Raw genomic sequence first — 24,259 nt, forward strand, 5'->3', positions numbered from 1 at the left:
GGTGGGTGAATAGATAGGGTGGATAGATCGTGAATGGATAGATGGATTGATTGTGGGATGGTTGGATGCCTGGACTGAAGGTTTAGGAGAAAAATATATAAACTTTTCTTGGCACAGCCTAAGGCTAGAAGCACAAGTTGGGTTCCCCACAGAGACCTAGGAGCCAGCAGTGATGGAGTAAGCCTGGCTACAGATGTAGAAATTTCATTCTGGGAACTTAAGAAGGGAAAAAGAGCAGGAAGCTGGAAGCCAATGAGGTTCATGGATGAGGCCCAAACTCCCAGGTAGCATCCTAGATTTCCCTCGTTTTAAAAGACCCCACCTTACTAATTCCCCATTTGAAAAATTATCTCCAACCAAAGATCTTTCAACAATCAGTTTGTTTAACGTCCTCATTCGGCTTCTGAGTGATGGGGTGGTGGGACGGATACCTGCAAGATGTTAGGCAGTCCTCCCCACCTTGATTCATTCCCCAATTAAATCCTCAGGCCAGGCTGCCAGTGGGCCGGCCTTTGTACTTGATCTTTGCAAAGTCTCTCTGGACAGCCCCTGTGTGTGCTCTGGTCCTGTGCAGACTCCAGACACCCAGCCACAGGGATGTAAGGTGGAGAAAGGAGCATGAGTCCCTTCTCTGAAGATGGAGGCCTTCAAGGCTGGGATCTAGGCTTAGCTGCTAGGGAGGAACAGCTGTGCCAGCCGCAGGCCCAGATCCTCCCCCATCACTACAACGCCTCTTGGCTCTTCCTTCATCTCTGAATCCCATTAGAACAGGGTGCTGCTATGTGGTGCTCTTTCCTGGGGTTGTTTCTCCTCCTCTTCCTCCATACATAGTTCAGGACACCTAGTAAACAGAAGTAGAAGATGTCTGTAACTGGGCTTCATATATACCTCCTGGGACTAGAAGGAAGAGGAAGGCTGGTAGGGCTGGGGAGAAGAAGCCTGCAGCTCCTGCCTCAGGCTGAGCTGAAGGAGGCATGCCCAGGACTGCTTCTAGCAGGTCAAGATTGGAGGGAAGGGGTGCTAAGCTGCTCGGAGCAGAGAGAAGGACAAAGGAAACGTCATTCATTTATCGCTTTGCTGCGCCGTTCTCTAGCATCTCTGTCCTGAAGAAACTCGAGAAATCCCCTCACTGAGAAAGTCTGTGGTTGCAGAACTTACCTTCTCAACAGCTTCCCAGCCTCTGCCCACAAGATCCGAGAGCTCAGACAGAAAGCCCAGAGGAGGGGCTCCACGGTGGTGTGAAGACCACAGGCTCTAAAGTGGGGTTGCTAGACTCAGAGAGTGAAAGTACAGGATCCCCAGCTAAATCTGAATTTCTGATAAACAACAAATAATTTTTTGTATAAGTATGTTCCATGCAATATTAGGAACAGACTTATACTAAAAAAATCACTCATCGTCTATCGGAAATTCAGACTTCGCTGTGGGTCCTGTATTTGATTGGGCAATACCACTCATCCTTTACCAAGAACAGCCCCTACTCTAGAGCTGGGCTGAGTGGATTTAAATGCTGGCTCTGTCAGATAGTACTTATGTGACCTTAGTTTCCAAATCTGGGGAGTGGAGTCAACACTGAGCCCAGCTCCTAGGGTAGACGCGAGGACAAAGGCGGTGCAAGGTATAAGAGGCTCAGGACAAAGCCAGGCACTGATAACTGCTGTGTAGAGTTCGCACTGTCTTTCCGGGCTCACACTGCCTGTCACCCACAGCTTCCTGACAGGGGCTGGGGCAAATTACAATTTCAGTGCTCCAGTGGAGCCCAAACAGCTAAGCCCAGTCTGACAAGAGGCTGGGATAACAGAGGAGGGACAGGGGTTGTTGTTGTTAGGTGCAGTTGAGTTGATGCCGACTCATAGCAACCCTACGAATGACAGAAAGAAACACAGCCCAGTCCTGCTTCTTCCTCACAGTGCTTGCTATGTTTCAGCCCACTGTTGCAGCCACTGTGTCACTCTGTCTCATTGAGGGTCTTCTTCTTTTTCACTGACACTCTACTTTACCAAGCATGATGTCCTTCTCCAGGGACTGGTCCCTCCTTGATAACATGTCCAAAGTACATGAGACAAAGTCTCATCATCCTTGCTTCTAAGAAGCATTCTGGCTGTACTTCTTCCAAGACACATTTGCTTGTTCTTCTCATGGTCCATGGTATACTCAATATTCTTCGCCAACCCCACAGTTCAAATGCATGAATTCTTCCTTTGGTCTTCCTTATTCATTGTCCAGCTTTTGCATGCATATGAAGTGATTGAAAATGTCAAGGTTAGGCACACCTTAGTCCTCAAAGTGACACCTTTTCTTTTTAACACTTTAAAGAGGTCATTTGCTGCAGATTTATCCAATGCAATATCCATTTGATTTCTTGACTGCTGCTTCCATGGCTGTTGATTGTGAATTCAACTAAAATAAAATCCTTGACATATTTTCTGCTTATCATGATGTTGTTTATTGGATGTGGCTGATTTTGACAATGGAGCATTTAGGGAGCTGAGATGTAGCTGGGTGCACAGACCTGAACTCTCTGGGCCCTTGGGTCTGATTTGCCCTGGAACATTAACCTAGCAGTCTGATGCTCCTGGAGGAGGTCCCAGGAAATGCCAGCTCTGCTTAAGAGCAATGGAGAATCTTTGCGGATGGCCACCTGGAAAACCCAGCCTGCTGGGTATGCATATTCACTGAGGTGGGTGCCTGCCTGCGTGTGTGCCCCAAAGCCAGCCTGGACCCAGTGCGGAGGGTGTAGACCCTGGATTCCTGACTCAGCCTCCCTGAGCTCCTTCCTACCAGGTGGCCTGGGGCTCCTGAGGCCAATTTGAGATCCAGCTAAGGAAAATGTGGCCAGATCTGTTTGTACCACTGTCAGAACTGTTTTCTAAGTCTGCAAACCACCTACGCTAGCGTGTTTAAACAGACTTACTTTTTAAAACTTGGAGCCCTGGTGATGAAGTGGTTAAGAGCTCGGCTGCTAACCAAAAGATTAAAAAAAGATTAGGCAGTGCGAATTTACCAGCGGTTCCTCGGAAACCCTGCGGGGCAGTTCTGCTATGTTCTGTAGGGTTGCTATGAGTCATAATCAACTGGACATGAAATTTTTTTTTTAAACTTAAATCATTTATTAAAAAATGAAACCCAACCTACATAATATCTGAAATGCCTGGCCTTAATGTGCTAGTTATACTTTTTCTTAATCCATTTATGTATACATATATGTGCATATAACCAAAGAAAACACACCCGTTGCTGTTGAGTCAATTCCAACTCATAGCGATGCTGTAGGACAGAGTGGAACTGCGCCATAGAGTTTCCAAGGAGTACCTGGAGGATTTGAACTTAACCACCACACCACCAGGGTTTCCATATATGCATGTATGTATACATATATATGTATACATATACTTTAAAATTTAATGTTTTCAGAGCACCATCTAGAAGCACTTTGTCCCTTACACATTGGACCATGTGAACTTGAAGGAAACTTTCATCTTTGCACCCAGATGGTGGTGAGGTCCTTTCCCACAGGCCCAGCCATTGAAGTCTTGAAGAGCGGGCAGCTTAGGAAGATGGCAGGAATGGGCAGACACCCCGAGCTGGGCATGATGGGTCCAGAGATGATAAAGTGCAATCCGGCTATCAAGACTCCCAACTTGGATTCAGGGTGACTAAAGGGGACCCTCAAAAACCAAACCCATTGTGGTAGAGTGGATCAAAGTTGTCCCCAAGGGGAGGTGATTCCCTATGCTGGGAGGAGGGGTGGAAGCTGCTGCCTGAGGTGGGAGGCATCATCGGAGCTGAGCTAGAGCCCAGTTTAAAAAGTGGAGGCCGACATAGATCAGTCTGCGTTCACACCTGGGCCTCCAAACTGTTGACCTGTGCAGAGGTTTTAAATTCAAATTGTTGTCAACTTTAAAACTATGGGGATTTTACCTAAAATACGAATCCGTGACCATGGTATTTAAAATCCTCAGCAGTCCTGCCGGTCCCTCTGCTCCTTTTTCCCACGCACTGACTGCCCTTCCACACAGTGGGTAATGCTTTACCTTTAGCTCCCCACTAGAACACAAACTCTACCAGAGCCGAGGTCTTCGCTTCCTTTACTGCTGTCAGAGCCTGGCGCGACTAGGTGTTCAATAACCACCTTCAGGAATGAATGGGGGAAGTGGGCAGTGATGGGTCCCACACTAACGTCTGTCCTGGGGCCCGTGAGGTGTGTCCACTGCCTGGAGGTCAAGCAGCCAAGAGGGCCGCCCAGGCAGGGGGCCCGAGTTCCCTTCATCCCAGCCCTGCCCGGGCCCCAGTCCACTCGGGGGTCTCCCAGAGGCTCCCACGGGCGGCGGGACAAAACTGACATCCTGTCTACCCGTTTTGCCGCAAAAGGGAAGCAGCGAGAGGCTTTGGTGTTTGCTTTGGCTGGACCTGCCCGCGAGGCCCTGCGCGGCTCCAGCCAGGCTCTGGGCTCCAGGCTCGAGGGTGCGCCCCGCTCCCCGGGCGGCTGATTTCCCGCCAGCCCCGCCACGTCTCCTGGCTCCGCGCGGATTCCAGCGGGGCGGGCCACCAGCCACCGGGACTGTAGGGCTAGGCGGGGGACGAGGGGCTGAGACCGAGACCGAAACCGAGACTGAGACCGAGACCGAAACCGAGACCGAGACCGAGACCGAGACCGAGACCGAGGCTGAGGCCCCCCGCCTTGCCGCGGCGTGGCCACTAGAGGGCGCCCGAGCCCAGCCGCCCGAGCACGGGTCTGCGCGCCGGACTCACAGGCTTCGCGATAACCGGAGGGGAGAGGAGAGGCCGACAACCCTAAGTAAGATACAGGACTGTCTTCGCCACTAAACTGTTAGTTCTTTAAGAGCGGGCACCAGGTCAGTAGGGTTCCTGGCTCTGCGCCCAATGCCCCATGAATGAATGAGTGCAGGTCCTTGGGGCGCTCCGTGGCGCACCTAAGTAGGCGCCAAAGTGGCTTTGGAAACACACACACAGAAGACACCCACCCCCTCGGCCAGAGTCTCTGGCGACCTCCCGCTGACCGTCCTCTCTCCATAGCCTCCGGCGGAAACCACTGGCCGCCCCTCTCAGACAGCCCCTCCTCCGGGATTCCTCCAGGACCGGGACCTCACGCCTGGTGCCCTAGGCGCGCCAAGCCAATGGACGTGCGGGCAGAATCCTCTCTACTGGCCACGCGGGAAAAGGCAAGAATGGGTGGTTGGCGTGGCCTGTGGTCACAAACAAGGCCCAAAGGGGCGCTGCCCCCACGCCGCGCCTCCAGGCCGCCTGCCTGCGCCCCTGGCCCTGTAGTCTTCCGCCCAGCTCGGGGTGTCAGGGAAGGGGCGCGGCGGCCTGCTGTGAGGGCTGGCCCATGTGAGGCTGTATGGGACACCGCCAGGGAAGCTCGGTCGGTGAGGTCCTTTGGCCCTGACCGGCGGGTTCCAGGAGCCCAGACCCAGGAGGAGGGTTTCCTTGCGCTCTAGTAGCTTTGGGTCGCGCTGGGCGTTCATTGGGTACCCAGAAAAAGCAGAGGGAGAAAATGTTGAAGTTTTAAAAGCTATTTCTAGCTTCCTTTTTTTCTTTCTTTCTTTTTTTAATTTGGTTGACTATGTGTCAGACGCTGAGGACTTTCGGTGGGGATCTCACCGAATTCCCCCAGTTCCACTCGTAGGCTGGGAACTGTGATCAGGCCATTTCACCGCTGAGAGAACAGAGGTACAAAGGGCTAAGTAAGCTCTGGTTTCCTAAGGGCCTCCGGGGCGAACCTCTGTGTTTCATTTTGGTCGCACAATGCTGTATTTTAGAGCCCCAAATTTACCGGTGAGGAACTGCAGCTCAGCTAATAAACGATGGTGTTTGGAATCAGAGCGCTCTGACTGTAAAGACTGATCCCGTTCAATTCGGCAGTTTCCAGGGCCGCTGAGCAGTGAACCTGGAACAGGCGATCAACTGAAGTCCTGCACCCAGAAAACAGGCCGCTCTTGACTACCTTAAGATGCCATGGCGCAGTCCGCACTCACACTGGGCCTGACTTGGTTTTCGTTGGTTCTCATTCCTTCCCTCAGCCAAAGGACCGGGGCTCAAATCTCGCCTCCAGGGCACAGTCTCTCCATCTGCATACCAATCCAAAACCCAAACCCATTGACAATTCATAGCTATCCTATAAAGCCCCATAGGGGTTCCAAGGCTGTAATCTTTACAGAAGCAGGCTGCCACATATTTCTCCCTCTAAGCAGCTGGTGGGTTTGAACCACAAACCTTTCGGTTAGCAGCTGAGGGCTGAATCACAATGCCACGGGGACTCATTTCTCCATCTGCATGGCCCAGGCCTGAGGTCAAAGGCCGGAGCGCCAGGAGGCCCCTGGGACACCACAGGCACGGAGGAAGGGACAAGAGGGAGGTGACAGAGGGGCGGCGGTGCCAAAGGGGGCGAGCGTCAGAACTCAGGCCGCGGTCTCTAGTCCGCTCCAGGCCCGCCCCTTAGCTCGCGCCCCGCCCCGCCCAGCCCCGCCCGGCTCTCGCCTCTCGCCTCTAAAGCGCCAGGCGCGCGGCCCCAGTCGCCGCACTTTCACTCTCCATCAGCTTGCGCCCACCGCGTCCTGTCCGGTCTGTCCGCTGCCCGCCCGCCGCCCGCGACATGGATGCCAAGGCGGTCGCCGTACTGGCCCTTCTGCTGGCCGCGCTCTGCCTCAGCGACGGTGAGTGCGCTTGGAAGCGAAGGCGCGAGGAGACGCCCGGGATTCTGCGGGGTCGCGGCTTGCTCTGCCCGCGCCGGCGCCGCCGGGGCGAACCGATTGCGCGGCCGCTTTCCACATGGAAGGTGGAGGCAGCCCACTTTGCCCGACACGCTCAGTCGAGAAAAAAAAAGCCGCGTCTAAAGGCGCACGCCTCGCTCGCCTGCCTGCGCTGAGGTTTCGCGCCCCCGCAATAGGGTTCAGGTCCTGGGGCGGCCGCCTGTCCTCCAGCGCGCTGCAGAGTGAGGGTAGGCAAGAGCACTTGGCCCGGAGCGCGCAGAGGACTCAGGTGGGGAGCCGTGTCGGGACTGCAGGCCACAGACTCCTGTCCGCCCGCCCCCAGCTAGTGCTCTCCCGCGCCGGGCTAAGTTTCCAGCCGTGATGGGCCCCGAAGCCCCGCTGCGCACCGTACCTGAGATGCGATCGGGCGGCGGATGGGAAAGAGTGTTTTGCAAAGGCCGGCTCGCTGCGTGACCTGCTGGTCGTGGCGGCGGGGTCAGGGCGAGCTGCGCGGTACCTCCTCCACGCCAGGCCGGCCCTCTCAGTCCCGCAGCAGCGCGGAGCTCCAGGCCTGGCGCCGGCGGGCTGCGCGGCGCAGCTGGCGGGCTTGCGCAACCGGCCCGGCTGCGCTTTTGCACAGTTCTGCAGTCCAGCTCACTGCCTCCCCTCCTCCTTCTGGCCCTCCCAGGGTCGAGAGAGAGGCGCAGGGGCCATGCAGGCCGGGCACAACTCATCCCAGCCTCCAAACACACCTGTGAAGTGGCGCCTTTGTCACTTGGCCCAGCGCACTGTGCGTAATGAGCTCTGCAGCAAAGTTCAGTCGCCAACGCCTTGGGCCACTGGGAACTGTGATATCCCATTTCACTGGGAGAGGGAAAAGGCTTTCTCTTCTTGTTTTTTTTTTTTTTTTTTTGACGCTGAAGAGGAAACTTGCTGCTGTATCACAGGGTACTGCAGCTGCGAACCAAAATAAACTATTGCCTCCGAACCCAGGACAAAACGATGTCCATCAGGGCCTTTCTTGGCTGCAAAGTTTTTGACAAACCGGCGGAGGGCAGAAGGACATTCTGAATCCTCTTGGTGCGGCCGCCTTCTGTGCAGGCCCCCGAGTGTGCCCGGAGCTATAAGCCGGGTTTGGGCCGCAGACCTGGCCCCTGTGCCCTAGCAGACCCGGGACTGGCAGCAGGTGTAGGTAGGATGAACGCGCGGCGGGGCTAAGCAGGAGGGGGTGCGCTAACCCAGGGTGGCTCCTGACTGCCCGGCATGGTTTCTCTAAGTGTGTAACAAGTTGTTGGTCAGAGCTGCAGAGGGACCCGCATCAAAGGCAAAGTAAACGTTTTTCCATAGCTGGGAAAGTATCCGAGGCTGAGGCTTCAGGCTGACACCTCCCACGCCCAGAGGTCTTGGGGTGCTCTGGTTTGGGGTTGACAGTGAGGGGTCTGGCAAGGGTGGCTGTGACAGTGCCCTCTGGATAAATGGCTCCCCAGCAGGTCAGGTTCTTTTTGGATGCACCCACCAGAAAGCTGCTGGCCAGAGAGTTACCTGCAGGGCTTCGTTGCTGGGGGAGGTGCTGCCCTGGGGCTACCCCAGTCCCTGGAAAGTTGCAGGACAGCCCCTCCCAGACACACACTTTGTGGGGCTTACCTCTATATATATATATTTTAGCTCTCTGAGCCCTATAGCCCTATAACCAGTGGCTGAACCCCAAAGCTGTCCTGCAGAGACTCAGGCTCATGCCCTCCCCCCATTATCTGACCTGGCCAAGCAGCTGGGCTCATGGGTACCCTGGGCTTCTCCGGGTTAAACCCAAGGTCAGCCACATTCCCAGGCCTGACTGGAGGGGGCTGACTGGTAGGGGGTGGGGCGGGGAGCCTGGGAGACTCTTGTCTATGCATCAGAGTAGGCATCTCTGGAAACTGCTTTGGCAGCTAGGCTGCCAGGTCCCGAGTTGTGGGGTGGGGAGAGGTAACATTGCAGCCAGTCAGGCATCTCCACTGTAAACCAAATGACTTTCCAAAACGGCTGGAAAAGTTAATGATATTGACAAAAAGCTGGAGGAAAGGACACCAGGTGGGAATAGTTCCAAGATCTCTTGATAAGAGCACCTAGGTGTGCTGTCCCTTTAAAAAAAAAAAAAAAAAAAACCATTGAAATTCTCCCACTTGACAGGCGAACAAGTGGGTCCTGGGAGCAGGAATACAAATTGCCTTGGTAGGAAATGGATAATCCCAGGGGTAGCCAGGAGAGAAAGAGCAAAACCTGTTTTGAGCTGGGAATGGCTCTAATTTCTGGCTTGACCTGGAACTGCTTCTTCCTGAACGCTGGAGTGTAGCAGCCCCCACCACCACGGACTTTGGGGCTTCAGGTTGCTCTGTGGCTGGGACCCTTCCTGCCTCGCCACTGGGTCCTGGCCAGCGCCAGCTCAGGGAGGACCTATGGGAAATGCAGGGAAGCCCTGGGTGAAATGCTCATGCAGAGGGGAGACCTGGCTGGGGGACTCTTAATTACCCAGGCCTGGCCCCTGTCGGCAGCTGGGGTCTCTTTCCCAGGTGATCTGGTTACACTGTGGTGCTGACTTCCCCTGGAGGGCCCCTGGTGCAGTTGCTGGAAGCCTAGAAGCTGGGCCCCAGGGGTGACTTTCTGGAGTTAGATCAGGTGTAAAGGGAAAGGCAGCTAGCTCCCCAGCCAGGAGTCACTGACCACATGGAAATGGACTTTCTCCTTCCTGGTTTTCCAGGTAGCTTTTGTTGGTCAGGGAAACCCTGGTGGCATAGTGATTAAGTGCTATGGCTACTAACTAAAGGGGGCTGCTAACTAACTAAAGGGTCCGCAGTTTGAATCCGACAGGCGCTCCTTGGAAACTCTATGGGGAGCGGTTCTACTCTCTCCTATAGGGTCGCTATGAGTCGGAATCGACTCGACGGCACTGGGTTTGGTTTTTTTGGTTTTTTGTTGGTCAGAAAGGGCAGAGTGGTCTGCCTTTCCCCTGATTTGGGGGTTAAATGTGATGCTGTTCCTAGTCCACGGCATCCATCAACTGAATTGAGCCTTTAGAAAAAGATCAGCCCTTCACCCTCCAGGATTCTGCTCTCTTCTCGAAGGTGCAGAGCTTAAGAATCACAGTAACCCTTGGGAGCTCTGTAAACAAGTAGTTTTGTCTTTTTTTTCTTTTTCTTTTTCCTCTTAAATCTCTGGACTAAAAATTCTCAGACACATTTAATCCCTGATGAAAGGATCCACAAATTCAAATAATTTGGGTATTAAGCAGGGTTTGGATAAAATCTGCAGGGAAAAAAAAACCTGCAAAAATCCTAGCCCCCAGGGCTTGCAATCCTAGACTCAGAGGATGAGTGGTGGATTTTGCAGGAGCCCCTTGCTAATTTACACTAATGAGTGTCAATTATGGCATTTTGCAAATTGGTGAATTGGCGAACAAAGATTTTAATAAAATCCAGGAGGCTGCAGGCAGCATCCACGACAGGCAAAGAAAGCCACATTTGACTGCAGCCTGAGTAATCTCTTGCCTTTGAGGAAGTGCTGGGGAGGAGGTGGGCCCTCTGCCTGTGTCCTCTGGGGACCCACAGGTAGGAAGCCAGCCAGGACTCTGTGGTGGTGGCCAGGCTTAGGGAGAAAGCTAGAAGGAAGACTGCAGGTGGGGGAGGGCAGCATTCCTGGGAGCTGCAGTGGATCCTGGGATGAAGTTGTCCAGGAGGAGGGAGGGAAAGGGGTAGGAGACTGGATGGAGCCTCCTCCCCCATTTCCCTTCTCCGAATTGGCATCCTTCTCACTTAGCCCTTGATGTAGTCATCTAGTGCTGCTATAACAAAAATACAGACAGGTGGCTTTGACAAAGAGAAATGTATTCTGTCACAGTTTAGGAAGCTGGAAGTCCAAATTTGGGGCACCAGCTCCAGGGGAAGGCTTTCTCTCTCTGTTGGCTCTGGGGGAAGGTTTTTGTCATCAATCTTCCCCTGGCCGAGGAGCCCCTCAGCACAGGGACCTTGCATCCAAAGTACACTTTCCACTCCTGGCTCTTCCTTCTTTGTAGTAGGAGGTCCCTCTCTGTCTCTGTTCACTTCTCTCTTTTATATCTCAAAAGAGATTGACTCAAGATACAACTAATCCTGTAGATTGTGTCCTGCCGCATTAACATAACTGCCTCTAATCCTGCCTCATTAACATCTTAGAGATTAGGATTTACAACACATAGGATAATTACATCAGATCACGAAACGGAGGACAACCACACAATACTGGGAATCATGGCCTAGCCAAGCTGACACACATTTTAGGAGGATACTATTCAACCCATAACAGTCCTGGAGGAGTTTATTTTGCAAAGAAAACCTGGGACCCTAAGTACCTTTGACTGAAACTGTTATCTGCTATAATTACTGCTTTTATCTTGAGATTCCTGAGACGGTGGCTTCTTACTTTAACTTCCCACCCTGTCTAGTGTCCAGCTCTGTGCAGGTACTTTTGTCCCCTTGCTCTGTATAAGCCGAGGCTCACCCCAAAATGCACCTGCCCATGGAGATAGTCTTTCCCAGAATGCACCTGTAACTCATCCCATTGCTTTTGAGCCTTACCAGCACCCCCACTCCCTCTCATTCCATCATCTCTTCCTCTGGCTGCAAACTAAGACCTGGGTGCATCCCCAAAGCTTGGCAGGATAACAGGTTGTCTTGTTCTTATTACCTTTTCTAGGGAAACCTGTCAGCCTGAGCTACAGATGTCCATGCCGTTTCTTCGAGAGCCACGTTGCCAGAGCCAACGTCAAGCATCTCAAAATCCTCTCCACTCCAAACTGTGCCCTTCAAATCGTGTAAGTGCTTTATTTATTAATTTTATTTGTTTTGTATTGTGAAAATGTACACAACAAAACCTTTACCAGTTCAGCGATTGCCAGATGGCCATGGACTACATTCTTCAAGTTGTGCAACTACTCCTGCTATCCTTTTCCAAAGTATTCCACTGATGTTAAGATAAACTCAGTGTGCCCTAAGCAAAATCTCTCCTTCCTCCTGCCTTCCCACCCCTCATAACCACTGATAATCTTCAGTTTCTATATCTTTGCTTATTTCGTGTAAGTGAGATCATACAGTATTTGTCCTTTGTGACGGATTAATTTCGCTCAGCATAATGTTTTCAAGGTTCATCCACGTTGCAGCATGTATTGGGACTTCATTTCTCTTTCTGGCTGAATAATATGGATTGTGTAAGTCTTGAACATCATCCTTTAAGGATATTGCATCCAATGGGCACATTGACACCTAACTCACACACCTATTAAAGGTATAGAAATGATCTATGCCTATTGGCCAACCTTGAACTTAGCATAATTAAAACCAAAAACCAAACCCGCTACCCTCAAGGTGATTCTGTCTCATGGAGACCCCATGTGTTTTAGTGTAGAACTGTGCTCTGTAGGGCTTTCAATGGATGTCATCTTTCGGGAGATCTCTAGGGCTTCCTCTGAGGTGCTTCTGAGTGGATTTGAACTGCCAACCTCTCGGTTGCCAGGCACTTAACCATTTTTGCCACCCAGGGACTCCTTGGCATAATTAGAGGCAGATATTATTACCAGAACTGGGCAGCATTTTGTTTCATCGTGCATGGGGTCAACATGAGTTGGGGACCAACTCAATGGCAGCTAACAGTAGCAACCTTATTACCATAAGTACTTACAGGAGTTTCAAAAGCCATCCTTGCCCTTGGCAACCCACCATGCTCGCAGTGCTTATTGTCTGCCTTCTTCTCAAAGATTCCTTCCTGTAGCACAGGGCGGTACCATGGTTGGGTACCTCTGGACTGGAGAAATGATGGGCTTCCCCGAGTTTTCTGCCGAAGTCCACTGCCTAAGTCAATGCTCTCCTAGTCACCGTTATATCTTTCCTGCTTGTTTCAGGCCTCTGTACTCTAAATTAATCCTATCTGTCACAATAAAAACTCAAGATCTAAATTTGGTGTAGTTGTCTTTAACCATTCAGTGAAAATTCCACATTTTCAACTCACCTGCACATTCTCAAACACAACAGACGAGTTTTTGTTTTTGGTTGGAGTTGATGGCAGCTGCTAACATTTGATTTTCATTTGTGTGGGAAACCAAATGGACGAGAATCACACATAAATGAAGCACACAGTATCTTGTCTGGGGCTAGGATGATGCAAGAGGGGCAGGAAGAGGGCGCACGTGGTTGCTCATCTGCCTGGGCTCTGTAGTGTGTACACCTACGTGATGCATAACAACCAGGACACTCGTATCTAGATGACTACAGTGAAGGCCGAGGCTCTGTGTCTCCTGGGGTGTCTCCATCCTGAAAAGCCCTAGCACTCGGAGTGGGCTAAGGCGTTAGCAGATGAAAGGAGAGCTGCGACTTTCTGAAGATATTCAGCACAGCACCAGCTGTTTTAGGTTTGACTCTCTTCTCTTTAACCTTTGCTTCCTTGAATGTGTTTATCATTTGCAGTGTGTTCTAGGGCACTGGAAGATGAATGTTTCTTCACTTACTTTGTTTACAATAAAATATTAAATCTCCTGAGAGAGGCGTGTCATCAGATACTGGTGTTAACATGCATCAGTGTGCTTCACAGTATAGATTATGTCACTTCGGGTGTCTGGGAATGTAGCAGGAAGTTTAAGAAGACAAATACAATTCTCAGACCTGGGCAAGCATGTAATTAATAAACAGTGGTACCTGTGTGTGAACACAGCGCTACTTCTCCTCTGCACAGCCTCACCCAGCACTGAGCAGGCTACCTGGAGAAAGTGGGGTGTTCCCAAAGCCTTGTGCTGGGCTTAGTTACCCTCCTGCCTTTAGTGGCTAGGCAGGGATAGCCTTGGGCTGCTGGAGTTAGCTGGTACCCAGAAATTGCAAGCCAGGGATTTATAGAGAGGGGCTGAGAAAGAGAAGCCCAGGTCCTCCCTGGGAGTCTTCATGTAGGGAGGCTGTGAGTGGAGGCGATGAGCGGGAGGAAGGTGGAGTCTGGACTTCAAAAGCAAATGAGATTATGGAACATTTGATGAACTTGAAAAATTTCTGGAAATTATCTTCTGACAATCCTACCTGTACTGTTACTCCCTGACCTATACTGTCACCCCCACCTGTACTGTCACTGCTGCTACCTGTACTGCCACTTCTCACCTGCACTGTCACCCCAGCTGCACTGCCACCCCCACCTGCGTTGTCACTCCCCACCTACACTCACTCTCACCTCCACCTGCACAGTCACATCCACTGATACTGTCATTGTCCCTAGACCACTAGAGTACTGCCTTGCAAACCTCCTGCCTCCAGGACTACTTTTAAGCATTGTCAAGATGCCCTGTCAAAAGAAAAACACCTGCGTCTGTCACTCTCCAGTTTGAAGCCCTTAAGGTTTCTCTAACCTTCCAGATTGTTTCCTCTGCTCCATCACATGGCCCCCAAGGCCTCCTGACATCTGGCCCTGCCTTTGGCGAGCGTCTTACCTGCCACTCTTCCTCCTCATGGTCTCTGCTCTTTGTGAACCTCCTCTTTCTCATTACTTGTCAAACTCCCGTTCTGCCTTCAGGGGTCAGCTCAGAGGCTTACGTACATGAATTCTCCTGGACTCCCCTGTAAGGGTTTTTTCCTCCCTTTTGCTGTATCTCTGCAGCAGAACTTTCTACACTGTTAGTGTTGTGGGGTCCCAGCAGATCTTGAGCTTCCCCACAACCGGGACCTACCAAGAGGCGCTCCTGGCGCCGGCGAGGGCCCTAAGATGCGTGTGGAATGAATGAGTGGCCAAATCCCGGCCTTGCCTTTATCCCGCCCACCTGTACGCTGTTGCCTCTTTTGTTTTGGCAGGGCAAGGCTGAAGAACAACAACAGACAAGTGTGCATTGACCCAAGATTAAAGTGGATTCAGGAATACCTGGACAAAACTTTAAACAAGTAAGCACAGCAGCCAAAACAGGACTGTCCACTAGACCCACTTGAGGAGCGCTAAAGTCACATGAGAACCAAAAGGGCAAGGGGTGGGGAGGAGGGGAAGGCCTGGGTCGTGAGGACCAGACGGACCTGGGAACGGGCTTGAGGTTTGCCCCGTGTATCAACACCTGCATTTATAGCGTATGGTACGATATTGCAACTTGTATCCATCCATGTCCCAACCTCTTGTGCATTGGATCTTTTTAACTGGGGTTTTTCTAAGATATTGTATTACCCAAGCAGCATTTCCCATCAGTCAGCTCTCTCATGATCATCATCATTTATCATCATCATTTTTAAAATCAGCAATTACTTCAAAATCTGTTTTGGAGCTTCCCTTCTTACTTGGAGAGCCTGTGAGCACAGTCAGCATACTGAGGGCGGGGAAAGGCTTGCCAGCTGCTCCTGCAGGGGGCGCACCTTTTGGAATTGCTGCGCTGGGGTCAGGCACTGACTCACCAAAAAAAAAAAAAATCTGTTGCCGTCAAGTCAATTCCGACTCATGACGACCCTATAGGACGGAGTACGACTGCCCCATAGAGTCTCCAAGGAGTGCCTGGTGGCTTCAAACTGCCGACCTTTTGGTTAGCAGCCAAGCTCTTAACTTCTGTGCCACCAGGGTTTCCATAGTGACCTTAGACCTTAGCCCTGGGCAAAAGCTGCCAGTCTCACTCCTTTGTCAAGTTCCGTGGTTCGATCTGTGGCTGTGCTACAGATACCCCCAACATTAGGGACTGTGCTCAGAGACCCTCTCCTGGTCATCCCCTTGCCTCCCCCTGCCCCCAAGAGCATGCTTTCATCTTGCTTCTGCTTCTCGTTTCTGTAGCCTGATCAAAGGCCGTACTGGTGGGGAGGACGGAGGTCACGGGTCTTGCCCATGATCCCTCTCCTTCCTTTGCCCACCCCCCTTGGGCCCTCTGTGAGATCCTTTCGCGGCTTCCTTTAGAATGGAGCTGGCCCTCTCCTTGGGGACGTGAGATCAGGTCCCTGCTTTCCCATAAAAAACAAGTCTTTGCAGAATCAAATGCAATTTGAAATTGGAGAGCTTGCTTTGAGGAATCTGGTTTCTGTGATTGCATCTGAGAGAAGCCTACTTATGCTATGGAGGCCCTGCAGACTCTGAGGTTTCTGCACTCAGAAGTGAAAGTCACGATAATAATAATGATAAATACACCAGCACTTTGCCACTAATCTCGCCTCCTGCAGCCGCAGCAGGGGTTTCAGGTTCCCGTCAGAAATGCTGGCGAGATGGAATATCCATGCAGAATTGGAATCCACAGATGGTCCTGGTGGTGTTTGTAACTTTTTGCAAGGCATTTTTTTAAATACATATTTTCATGCACATTTTTTTTATTTTGTTTCTTTAGAAAACAAATGTACTTCAGAATATATTTATAGTCGAACAATTCATATATTTGAAGTGGAGCCATATGAATGTCAGTAGGTTACGTTTCTCTATTATCTGCAACTACTGGCAATTTGTAAAGAAATATATATATTATATATATAAATGTGAACGCAGCTTTTTAATGTTAGCCACAGTGTATTTTTTCACTTGTACGAAAATTGTATCCAATGTGACCTTATGTGCACTAGCAATAAAATGCTAATTGTTTCATGGTATAAGCCTCCTACCGTATGTGGGAATTTATTTACCCGACATGAACTTCATTAGTTTGTAGAAAGGGAGCTCATATACATTTCTGAAGTTTATAAACTTAAGCTGACCTGCTAATCAGATGCCTTATGTCCCTTGGCTGAGCCCGTGTCTGAGAGACAGGACAGGGGCATTTCTGATGAGCAGATGAGATCTTTTGCTCCCATTTTTGTGCCTCCCCCAACCCCAGTGGAGCTGGCAATGCTAGTTTTCTGAAGATTAATATTTGACTCACTAATTCTTCCTCCCCTTCCTTCTCCTTGGTTCTCCTAACATCCCCATGTAATCCCCAGAGACTCAGCCCTAGTAATATCCAACTTTCATATTTTCCCATATAAAAATCTGATGACTACAGCTTTCACGGGAACAGGTGGCCTCACCCCATAAATCATTAAATATCATTCAGCTTGATTCATTTTAATGTGACAATCACGAGCCAGTTGCTCTAATAAAATTCTGCTAACCAGCTCTCCCCTTTGCTCTGCAGAACAATCCCAGTCACTCCCAGGAGGTGGCTACACAGACAGCCATCCAGGAAGGAGAAGGTGGGACCAGGTTGTCTTCTTTCCCCTCTCCTGGATGGCTGGCTGAACCTCAGGCCTCCAACCTCTAAAGCTATCATCAATCTGCAATGTGGAGTTCGTTTTTTTAGATAAAGAAGAGAGCTCAGCTCTGCGTTGAGAAGGCTGGCTCTTTGGAAGGAAGCCCAGCTTGACAGAGTGTGGGTGGGGTGGGATAGAAGGCCAAGTCCAGACCTGCTCTGGCTATGCCTTCTGCACTGCTTTAGATACGAATCCTTGCCCCTGTTGGGGGCTGCAGGACGCAGCAGGCACCAGGGTCAGATGGGCAAATTGGCAATTGCTGTAACCAGCTCATAGGTGTCATGGATGCCCACTTAACATTTTGAATTGGGAAAATTTCTAGTGTTCTTGGATGAATTACTGATACACAGTGTCCAGGGGCCTCCAGGCCAGAGACTGGAAACAGTTAAACATATGTGTGGGCCAGTGGTAAACGATGTGCAGGCTGAGAGGAACCCTGGTTTATTTCAACGTTATTAATGGTTCTACTAATTTTATCTAAGGGGGCGCAGAGAAGAAAAAGTGGGGAAAAAAGAAAAGATAGGAAAAAAGAAGCGACAGAAGAAGAGAAAGGCTGCTCAGAAAAGGAAAAACTAGTTATCTGCCACCTCGATGGACCACAATGCACCCTGCCCTTGTCTGTCCCGGCGCTTTGTAAATTGGCTCTAACCCTACTTCCCAATGACCCACCTGCCTCTCGGGCCAGGTGCTCGGACTTCCGTGGTGGGAGCAGTGCTTTGCCACTCTCATGGCCACCCCAGCTGTGTACTCATGTGCTTCCTAAGACCCTTCTTGGTCTGTTAAATTATGAAGAAAATAGTTGTGCAGAGACGGGCTTGAGATCTGTGACGCTGAGGCTGCGGCTCATGACTGACTAGAGTAGCCCAGTGTTTCCAGAACACGCTGGCCTGCCCTCCACTCCCTCTCTGAGCAGGCTGCATCCGGGAGCTCACGCAGCACCAGGCACTTACAGTTTGCATCCCAGGTCCCAGAGCAGCTTGCCAGCAGAGGCAGCCTCACGCCCTCTCCCTCCTTCTGGCAGGCACACCTGTCGTGGTTTTCGGAGGCAGAGTGGTGGTAGGCACCATTCGTGTAGACATAACACACACTGCCCGTAGCACCTGGCCTCAGCTGTCCCAGTCCCTGTTGCCTGGCCCTCCCTCACTCTGCCACCACTTCAGGGCAGAACTTCAGCCCTTCTCCCCTGGCCTGAGCTGCGTGAGCCTCCACCACACAACATGGGCTTGACCTGCAGAGTCAGCATGGTGGTGAGCAGGATCGAGTCCTGAGTTTCCAGAGAGCAGATGTGGACATGCTTCTCAGGGAGCCTCTTCTTGGGGTAATGCTTGCAGATTCTTCAAAATGGGGTCCCTGGGCTGGGAGGGCCTCCAAGATGGTGTGTGGTAGGCTCTGGACACAGCTGCCTGGGTCCTCGCTCCTTGCTCATGGGAAACAGCTACTTAAAGTGAACATAGTTTACATTCTAGAACTTGCCCCCACCCCTGTGGATTTATGCTTCAGAGTGATTTCTTGCCAAGCTTCTCCGATGTGTGAGGCAGCCCCTGGACTGGAAGGGGAGAGGGAGGCAAGTGGGAGAGCAAGGGATACCCTGGCTTTGGTTATGCTCTGAAAAAGGACCCCTTGGATTTCTCGACTCTTCCTCCCACCCCCCAAGCACACGGTCACCCCTGCCCCAGGAGCCTCGGTCCTACTTGTGCTAAATGGTTGAAAAGATGAAGCGGCTGGGGGACAGAGCAGAAGGATTTCAGAGGCAGAAAACCCCAGAGTTGCTGGCCTACAGTTCAGGTCTTGGAGGGTCTGTCCCCTCCAGCTCTGTGCTTGCTGGTGCGGCTACAGCATCAGTTGCTTAGAGCCATTCCTCCTCTTCACTGGAAAAGTGCCCAGACAGGGCACTGCAGCTACAGAGGGGCATTTGTTCCTGCTGCCATCTCTCCTATTTGGATGGCTCTCTACCCTCTGCCCCTCTTATCAGCTTGGTGCTGGTCAGTTGGACCCCTGGGCCTGGAAAGGTGCCAGCTCTACAGGCCCTCCTTCCCTCCCCCACCCTGAAGGCTGCCTCCACCAGCTCCTGAGGAAGGCAGCAGCAGTTCTGGTCCATGGGTCTTTGGCTAGGGTAGTCCTACTCTGACAAAGGAACCCAGGGGAAGGTCCCACCCGTGTGCCCCAGGCACCCTCAGTTCTAGGCTGACGTGTCCCGTTCATTCTTCAGATGACAGGTAGCACCACTCTGTGGCCAGAACTGGGTGGCTGGCCCATCACATGAGTGTCGTCCTAAGCTGTTTGCCCTCTAGCAACAGTGGGTGAGCTAATGTTGCCCTGAGGTGGCAAATCAGGCTTTCCGCTATGCCCCTGGGAGACACCGCCTCCATCCCATCCTGTGGATGGGTGAGCCGGGCTGCAAGGACTAAGAGAGTGGGCCCCCTGTGAAGAAATGCAGTGAAGCTCCCACCCCGTCCGTGCATGACTCTCAGGCCCCCGCCAGCCTCATGGGGCCTCACTCCATCTTGCCAAGTGCCTTATGAAACTTAAACATGGTGGTGGCCCCAGCCCCAGGGAATGGACCAGGGTTGCTGTAGAGGAGCCAGAACTCGATTCTCTGGTGGAGATGAAACCTGAACGTGGTGTCTGAGGCAGGATGGAAAGCAATGCTGTCGTGGTGCCCTGCCAGGTCTCCTGTTCCTCCAGGGTATCAGTCCCTGGTCAGTCCATTTGGTGAGGCCTGGAGGCGGCCACTAACCTCATCTAGAAGGTGATTGTGGGTTTTGCTGGAGGGAAGCAGTTGGAAGTATCTGTTTTATGGGAGGGCTTTCCGGAGGCCCAGGTCACAGGGCTGAACAGACCAGGCTCTGGGACGCAGGACTGCCCAGGATGGAAGCCCAGCAGCTAACTGGCCTCCTGGCTCAGTGTAAGTATGAGTGTCTGTGGCTGCTCTCATTCCCTCAGGCAGAGAGTATCGTAAGCCCTAAAAAAATGCACTGTATTTTTTTAAAGTCATTATGCCTCTGTCTTGTCACTTGGTGTGACCTGTCTCATGTTATCCTCATGCTGTTGTTTGTAGCCTGTTCCCCATGCTTGCTGTGTCCGTGTCTTTGCCTTCCTGCCTGTAGTCCCTTTCCCGTCTCTGCTTCTGCCATGGCTGTTTCTTAATAGCCCTCCCACTCTGTTCAGGGCCCCTGAAGGGAGACACATGGCGTGCGATTTTGAAGTAATGGTTGGGGACCCATACAGCTTCTCAGGCAGCTACCTGCCTTGGAACAGGAGGCTCCACCATCTCTGATATGATAGCTCTATATTCAGCAGATCCCACAGGAGGACGTGGTTGCCGGTCGAAATCCGCCTTAATGGTGTTTCACTCTGTTCTTCGTTAACAGGAGGTTCAAGATGTGAGAGGCTCGGGTTGAGTCAGATGCCTGAGGAAACCTTACATGGGAGCCCAGGTCTGAAAACCAGTGTTAGGGAAGGGCCTTCCGCGGCTTCCCCACTACCCAAGCCAAGGCCGTCTGCATTTCCAAGGGATTTGTTTTGCACAATTTGCCTTACTTTCACATTTGATTATGTAGCAAAATATATGGTGTTTATTTTTCATTTAGTGTGATTAGCAAATGTCACTGGTGACAGCTAGGAGCTTAGACTAAGGCCATTATTTTACTTGCTTTATTATAATATCTCTCCCTAGTCTGACCAGGGATTCCTGAGTTTCGTATCTCTATGTATGAGCTGTACCCAGCTGAGACATCAGCCTGTGGGAGACTTGCCAACATTTGTCACTCCCTAGAATGGAGAGACACCAGGAAGGTCTTGTGGGGGTGTCAGTACCATCAGCAGGGTGAACCATAGTAAAGTCTGCCCTGTACTGCCCAGAGTGGTGGTGGTGGGTTTAGTTCTAGAGGGCAAGACTTGAGGCTAACCCATTTCTCCAAATGAGAGCTGAGGTCTGGCCACCTCAGTGAGGATGACAGGGTCTGCCTGAGTCAAGGCAGGAGTGTGAGGCCAGGGCAGGGTGAGAAGCTCCCCTCACTCCAAGCTGTCATCTGCATCCCATCATGTCCTTCTCATCATTTCCTCTCTCTCATGCATCATCATGTGTCTCCAAGACTGTCTCCGTGACCCTGGAAAAGGATTCTCTCAAGACCAAAGCTTTCATTTGTACTGAGCACCAAGAAGCAAATCAAAATGTCTTGTCTTACCAGGTCCTGAAAACACTGTACACATCTATGTCTTGTTTGGAATATTGTCCATTGTCCAATCCTGTGTTTTTGTTCGAAGCCAATGTTCCATCTCTGACCAGTATCTTGGGGAGCTGGTATTCTGTTCTTTGTATACAAAGGCTGAGAGGAAGGAGGTGCCCTGGGGGCCTTTTCACCCTATTCCAGATAGGGCTGTAATCCTTTGGTTTGGATCACCTTGGTGTCGCCACTGATCACCAACACTCCTGGATCAACAGAACCCAAGGGTATTTGGTTGGCAGCAATATTGACCTTTGAGGCCTGCTACCCCTCAATTGTTCCAGCGTTGTTGATATTTTAAAACTGTAAGTAGTTTTGTCTTCATTGCTCCAAGTCAGTAATGTTTTGGGAATAAAAAGGATTCTCAACTTTTTTTTGTTTTTGTTTTTTAAAAACGTAACCCACAAAAGACTCAATCTGGAGGTGAGATTCCTTCTCGATTAAAATGGAATCTCATCTTTTTTTACCATGTGAAAACCCCATCACCTCTAACCTTACAAAAGACTTACAATAATAGCCCAGGAGGACTTTCTTTCCTGCCATATCACCTGCTTCTAGGAAGACGGCAGAGGCGTGTCCATAGGGCATTCCTGTAAGAACATGACGGTATATTCAGGGAATTCCATTAAAAATCCTGACATTTTGGATGGTTTCTTTCTGAGTCAGGGCAGTTTGTAGAGTTGCATTAAGCATTTAATTTTGTTTTTTCCTTTTTTTTAAAGGTAGGCATTTCAGGGTTTGCTTTGTTTTGTTTTTGATTTGGTGTCGCTAATACTTTTCCCTTGTTGTGTAAGATCCCAGTAAAATTTGTAAAATTAAGAAAGTGGAAAAAAAGAAGGGCAAAAACAAGGAAAACCTTATCAGCTGACAGGACATTGTACATAACATGTAGAAAGTAAATGATAATGAAATAATCTTGAATTGTAGGTGTTTTTAGGTTTAATAATTCTGTGGGGTTATTAGTAACATGTTAGGCTTTCCCATAAATGTTCCTTTAAATTAGATCTTCAAGGGAGAAGGCAAATCCATCAACCAAAATTTTCCCCTAATTTAAATAAAAATCCACATCCTTAAAACAACTGTTTCGTTGAAAAAACGCAGTACAGGAAACCTTTATTTGTTATAAGGAGTACAGAGCTAGGTTCAAAACTCTGTTATGAAATGATCTTGTCACTACAGTGTTCCCCAGTTATATATGAGATGATTGAACTTGCAGTGGGACAGTTATTTTCAGGCAATCCAAGATTTTTTAAAACCCCTTATGGAAAATATGAAAGCATCTTCTTTTGGAATCTGTGAACCAGGACTCAACACCATTAAATTTCTTACTCCCAGGAAATAAGAAAACAAACAAACAAACAAAAAGGCCCCAAACCAGTTGCTGTTGAGTCTTGATTCAGACTTCCACTACCCTAAATCCTGGGGGCTGGGGGGTAGACAAGAGTAAAAACTGCAGGCAAAATTATTTGTAAAACAATTCCTCTACCTCCAAGTTGGCTTCTTAATGGAGCCTATCCTACTAAAGTAAATATACATTTAAATAGACGTTTGCAAAGAAAAAGGAGCCCCTAATCCGCCTTTGGTTTCAAAATACAAGTCAAGCACAGCAGTGAGTGTTCAGGCTTTCCTTTGCTGCCTCTGCCTGACAGTCCCTTGGGCTCTGGTCACCTCCAGGGTGCTCCTCCACTGCCAGCCTTTGCATAGGAGGAGGGACAGGGTCCTGGGGGTCCACAGATGTGCTGTTTGTGGAATCCGAATCTGTGCCATGTGTTGTTTGCACTGTTGTCTGTTCCCCTTGGCCAGCTGCTGAGATACCAGCGAGGAAGTTTCAGGAGGGACCCTCTGCTTGTCCACCTGCTCACCAGAGGTCACCTCTGGAGAAGGGAGTGCTTCAGCCTGGAGCAGAGGGTTGGAATAGCAATAAATTTCAGTCCCCCAGTGTAAAATCCAGACAGTCTTCTAAGCCTTTTTATGGAATTAGATTTGACCTTCCCAGGGTGCCTTTTTCTGACCACAGTTAGTGCTGTGGCCTCCCTAACTGGGAGTTTATCTCCTTCCCCAGGTAGTATACCCTTTTCCAGCTGGATGATAACTGTGGGGTCCTGATCCCTCTATGCATCTACTCTGACCCTTTCTGAGTGAGTCCCATTCCTGGGAAATGCTCCCTAGAAACCTCCAAATCCTCTAAGCAGACTACTGGCAGAGCCAAGTTAAAGAAGCACATAGAAAACTTGTTATCCTGCAACCTCGCTGGGCACTCAGCATCTGTGCAGTGATGGACTTGGTGTTAAATGTGATAAACACTGTACTTTGTATAAATTTGTTTAAACTGCATTTCCCAGATAATGTGAAAATGGTCCAGGAGAAGGCAGCTTCCTGTATACAGTGTGCTTTTCTTTTTTTTTTAAATAAGTAATAAGTCTCTTCAGAAATAGTTTTTACTATGAAGCCATATCAATTAAAAGATGTGTATGCACTTACAATTTTCCTAATAAATATCTGTATTCAAATGAGCCAATGGTTTGAAATTATTGTATCCGTTTGAAATTCTTCAGACTTGGTTTTTCTGCCACAACACAGAGGGGTTGTACAATCCTAGCTGACCAGGGTTGGTGGATAACAGATCAGAGTAATCATGCTAACCATGGGCAGGAATTCCAGGGGCATGACTGCCTCCCCTTTTCCACTGACCCTTAGCAGGGGAAAGGTGCTCCCTCTTCTCTGAATGTCCTTGGTTTGCTGGAATCCTTTCTTAAGGTAACCTGGTCCTCTGCCCCACTTAAAGTAAGATGGCTCTCTACCCTACTTAAGGTAAGCTGGTCCCCTTCCCCACTTAAGGTAAGATGGGATGGTCGCCTACCCCACTTAAGATAAGCTGGTCCTCTACCCCTCTTAAGGTAAGATGGTCCCCTGCCCCACTTAAGGTAAGATGGCCCCCTACCCCACTTAAGGTAAGATGGTCCCCTACCCCACTTAAGGTAAGATGGTCGCCTACCCCACTTAAGGTAAGCTGGTCCCTTACCCCACTTAAAGTAAGCTGGTCCTCTACCCCACTTAAGGTAGGATGGCTCCCTACCCCACTTAAGGTAAGATGGTCCCCTACCCCACT

General features: G+C 50.3%; 1 protein-coding gene across 2 annotated transcripts; it reads left to right on the forward strand.

Moving 5' to 3' along the window:
* The first annotated feature begins 6,503 nt into the window (after positions 1–6,503).
* CXCL12 (C-X-C motif chemokine ligand 12) lies at positions 6,504–23,658 on the forward strand. Of its 2 annotated transcripts, none has more exons than XM_049854847.1 (4): positions 6,504–6,677; positions 11,421–11,538; positions 14,543–14,629; positions 17,407–20,289. In XM_049854847.1, the coding sequence occupies exons 1-4, from the start codon at positions 6,617–6,619 to the stop codon at positions 17,498–17,500; spliced, it is 360 nt and encodes a 119-aa protein (XP_049710804.1). In that variant the 5' UTR covers positions 6,504–6,616; the 3' UTR covers positions 17,501–20,289. The 2 variants fall into 2 exon arrangements, with proteins under 2 accessions (XP_049710804.1, XP_049710805.1); XM_049854848.1 differs by lacking the exon at positions 17,407–20,289 and adding an exon at positions 20,296–23,658 and having other exon boundaries at positions 6,510–6,677.
* Positions 23,659–24,259: the final 601 nt, after the last annotated feature.

Source organism: Elephas maximus, chromosome 16, assembly GCF_024166365.1.
Source record: "Elephas maximus indicus isolate mEleMax1 chromosome 16, mEleMax1 primary haplotype, whole genome shotgun sequence".
Taxonomy (NCBI): Eukaryota; Metazoa; Chordata; class Mammalia; order Proboscidea; family Elephantidae; genus Elephas; species Elephas maximus.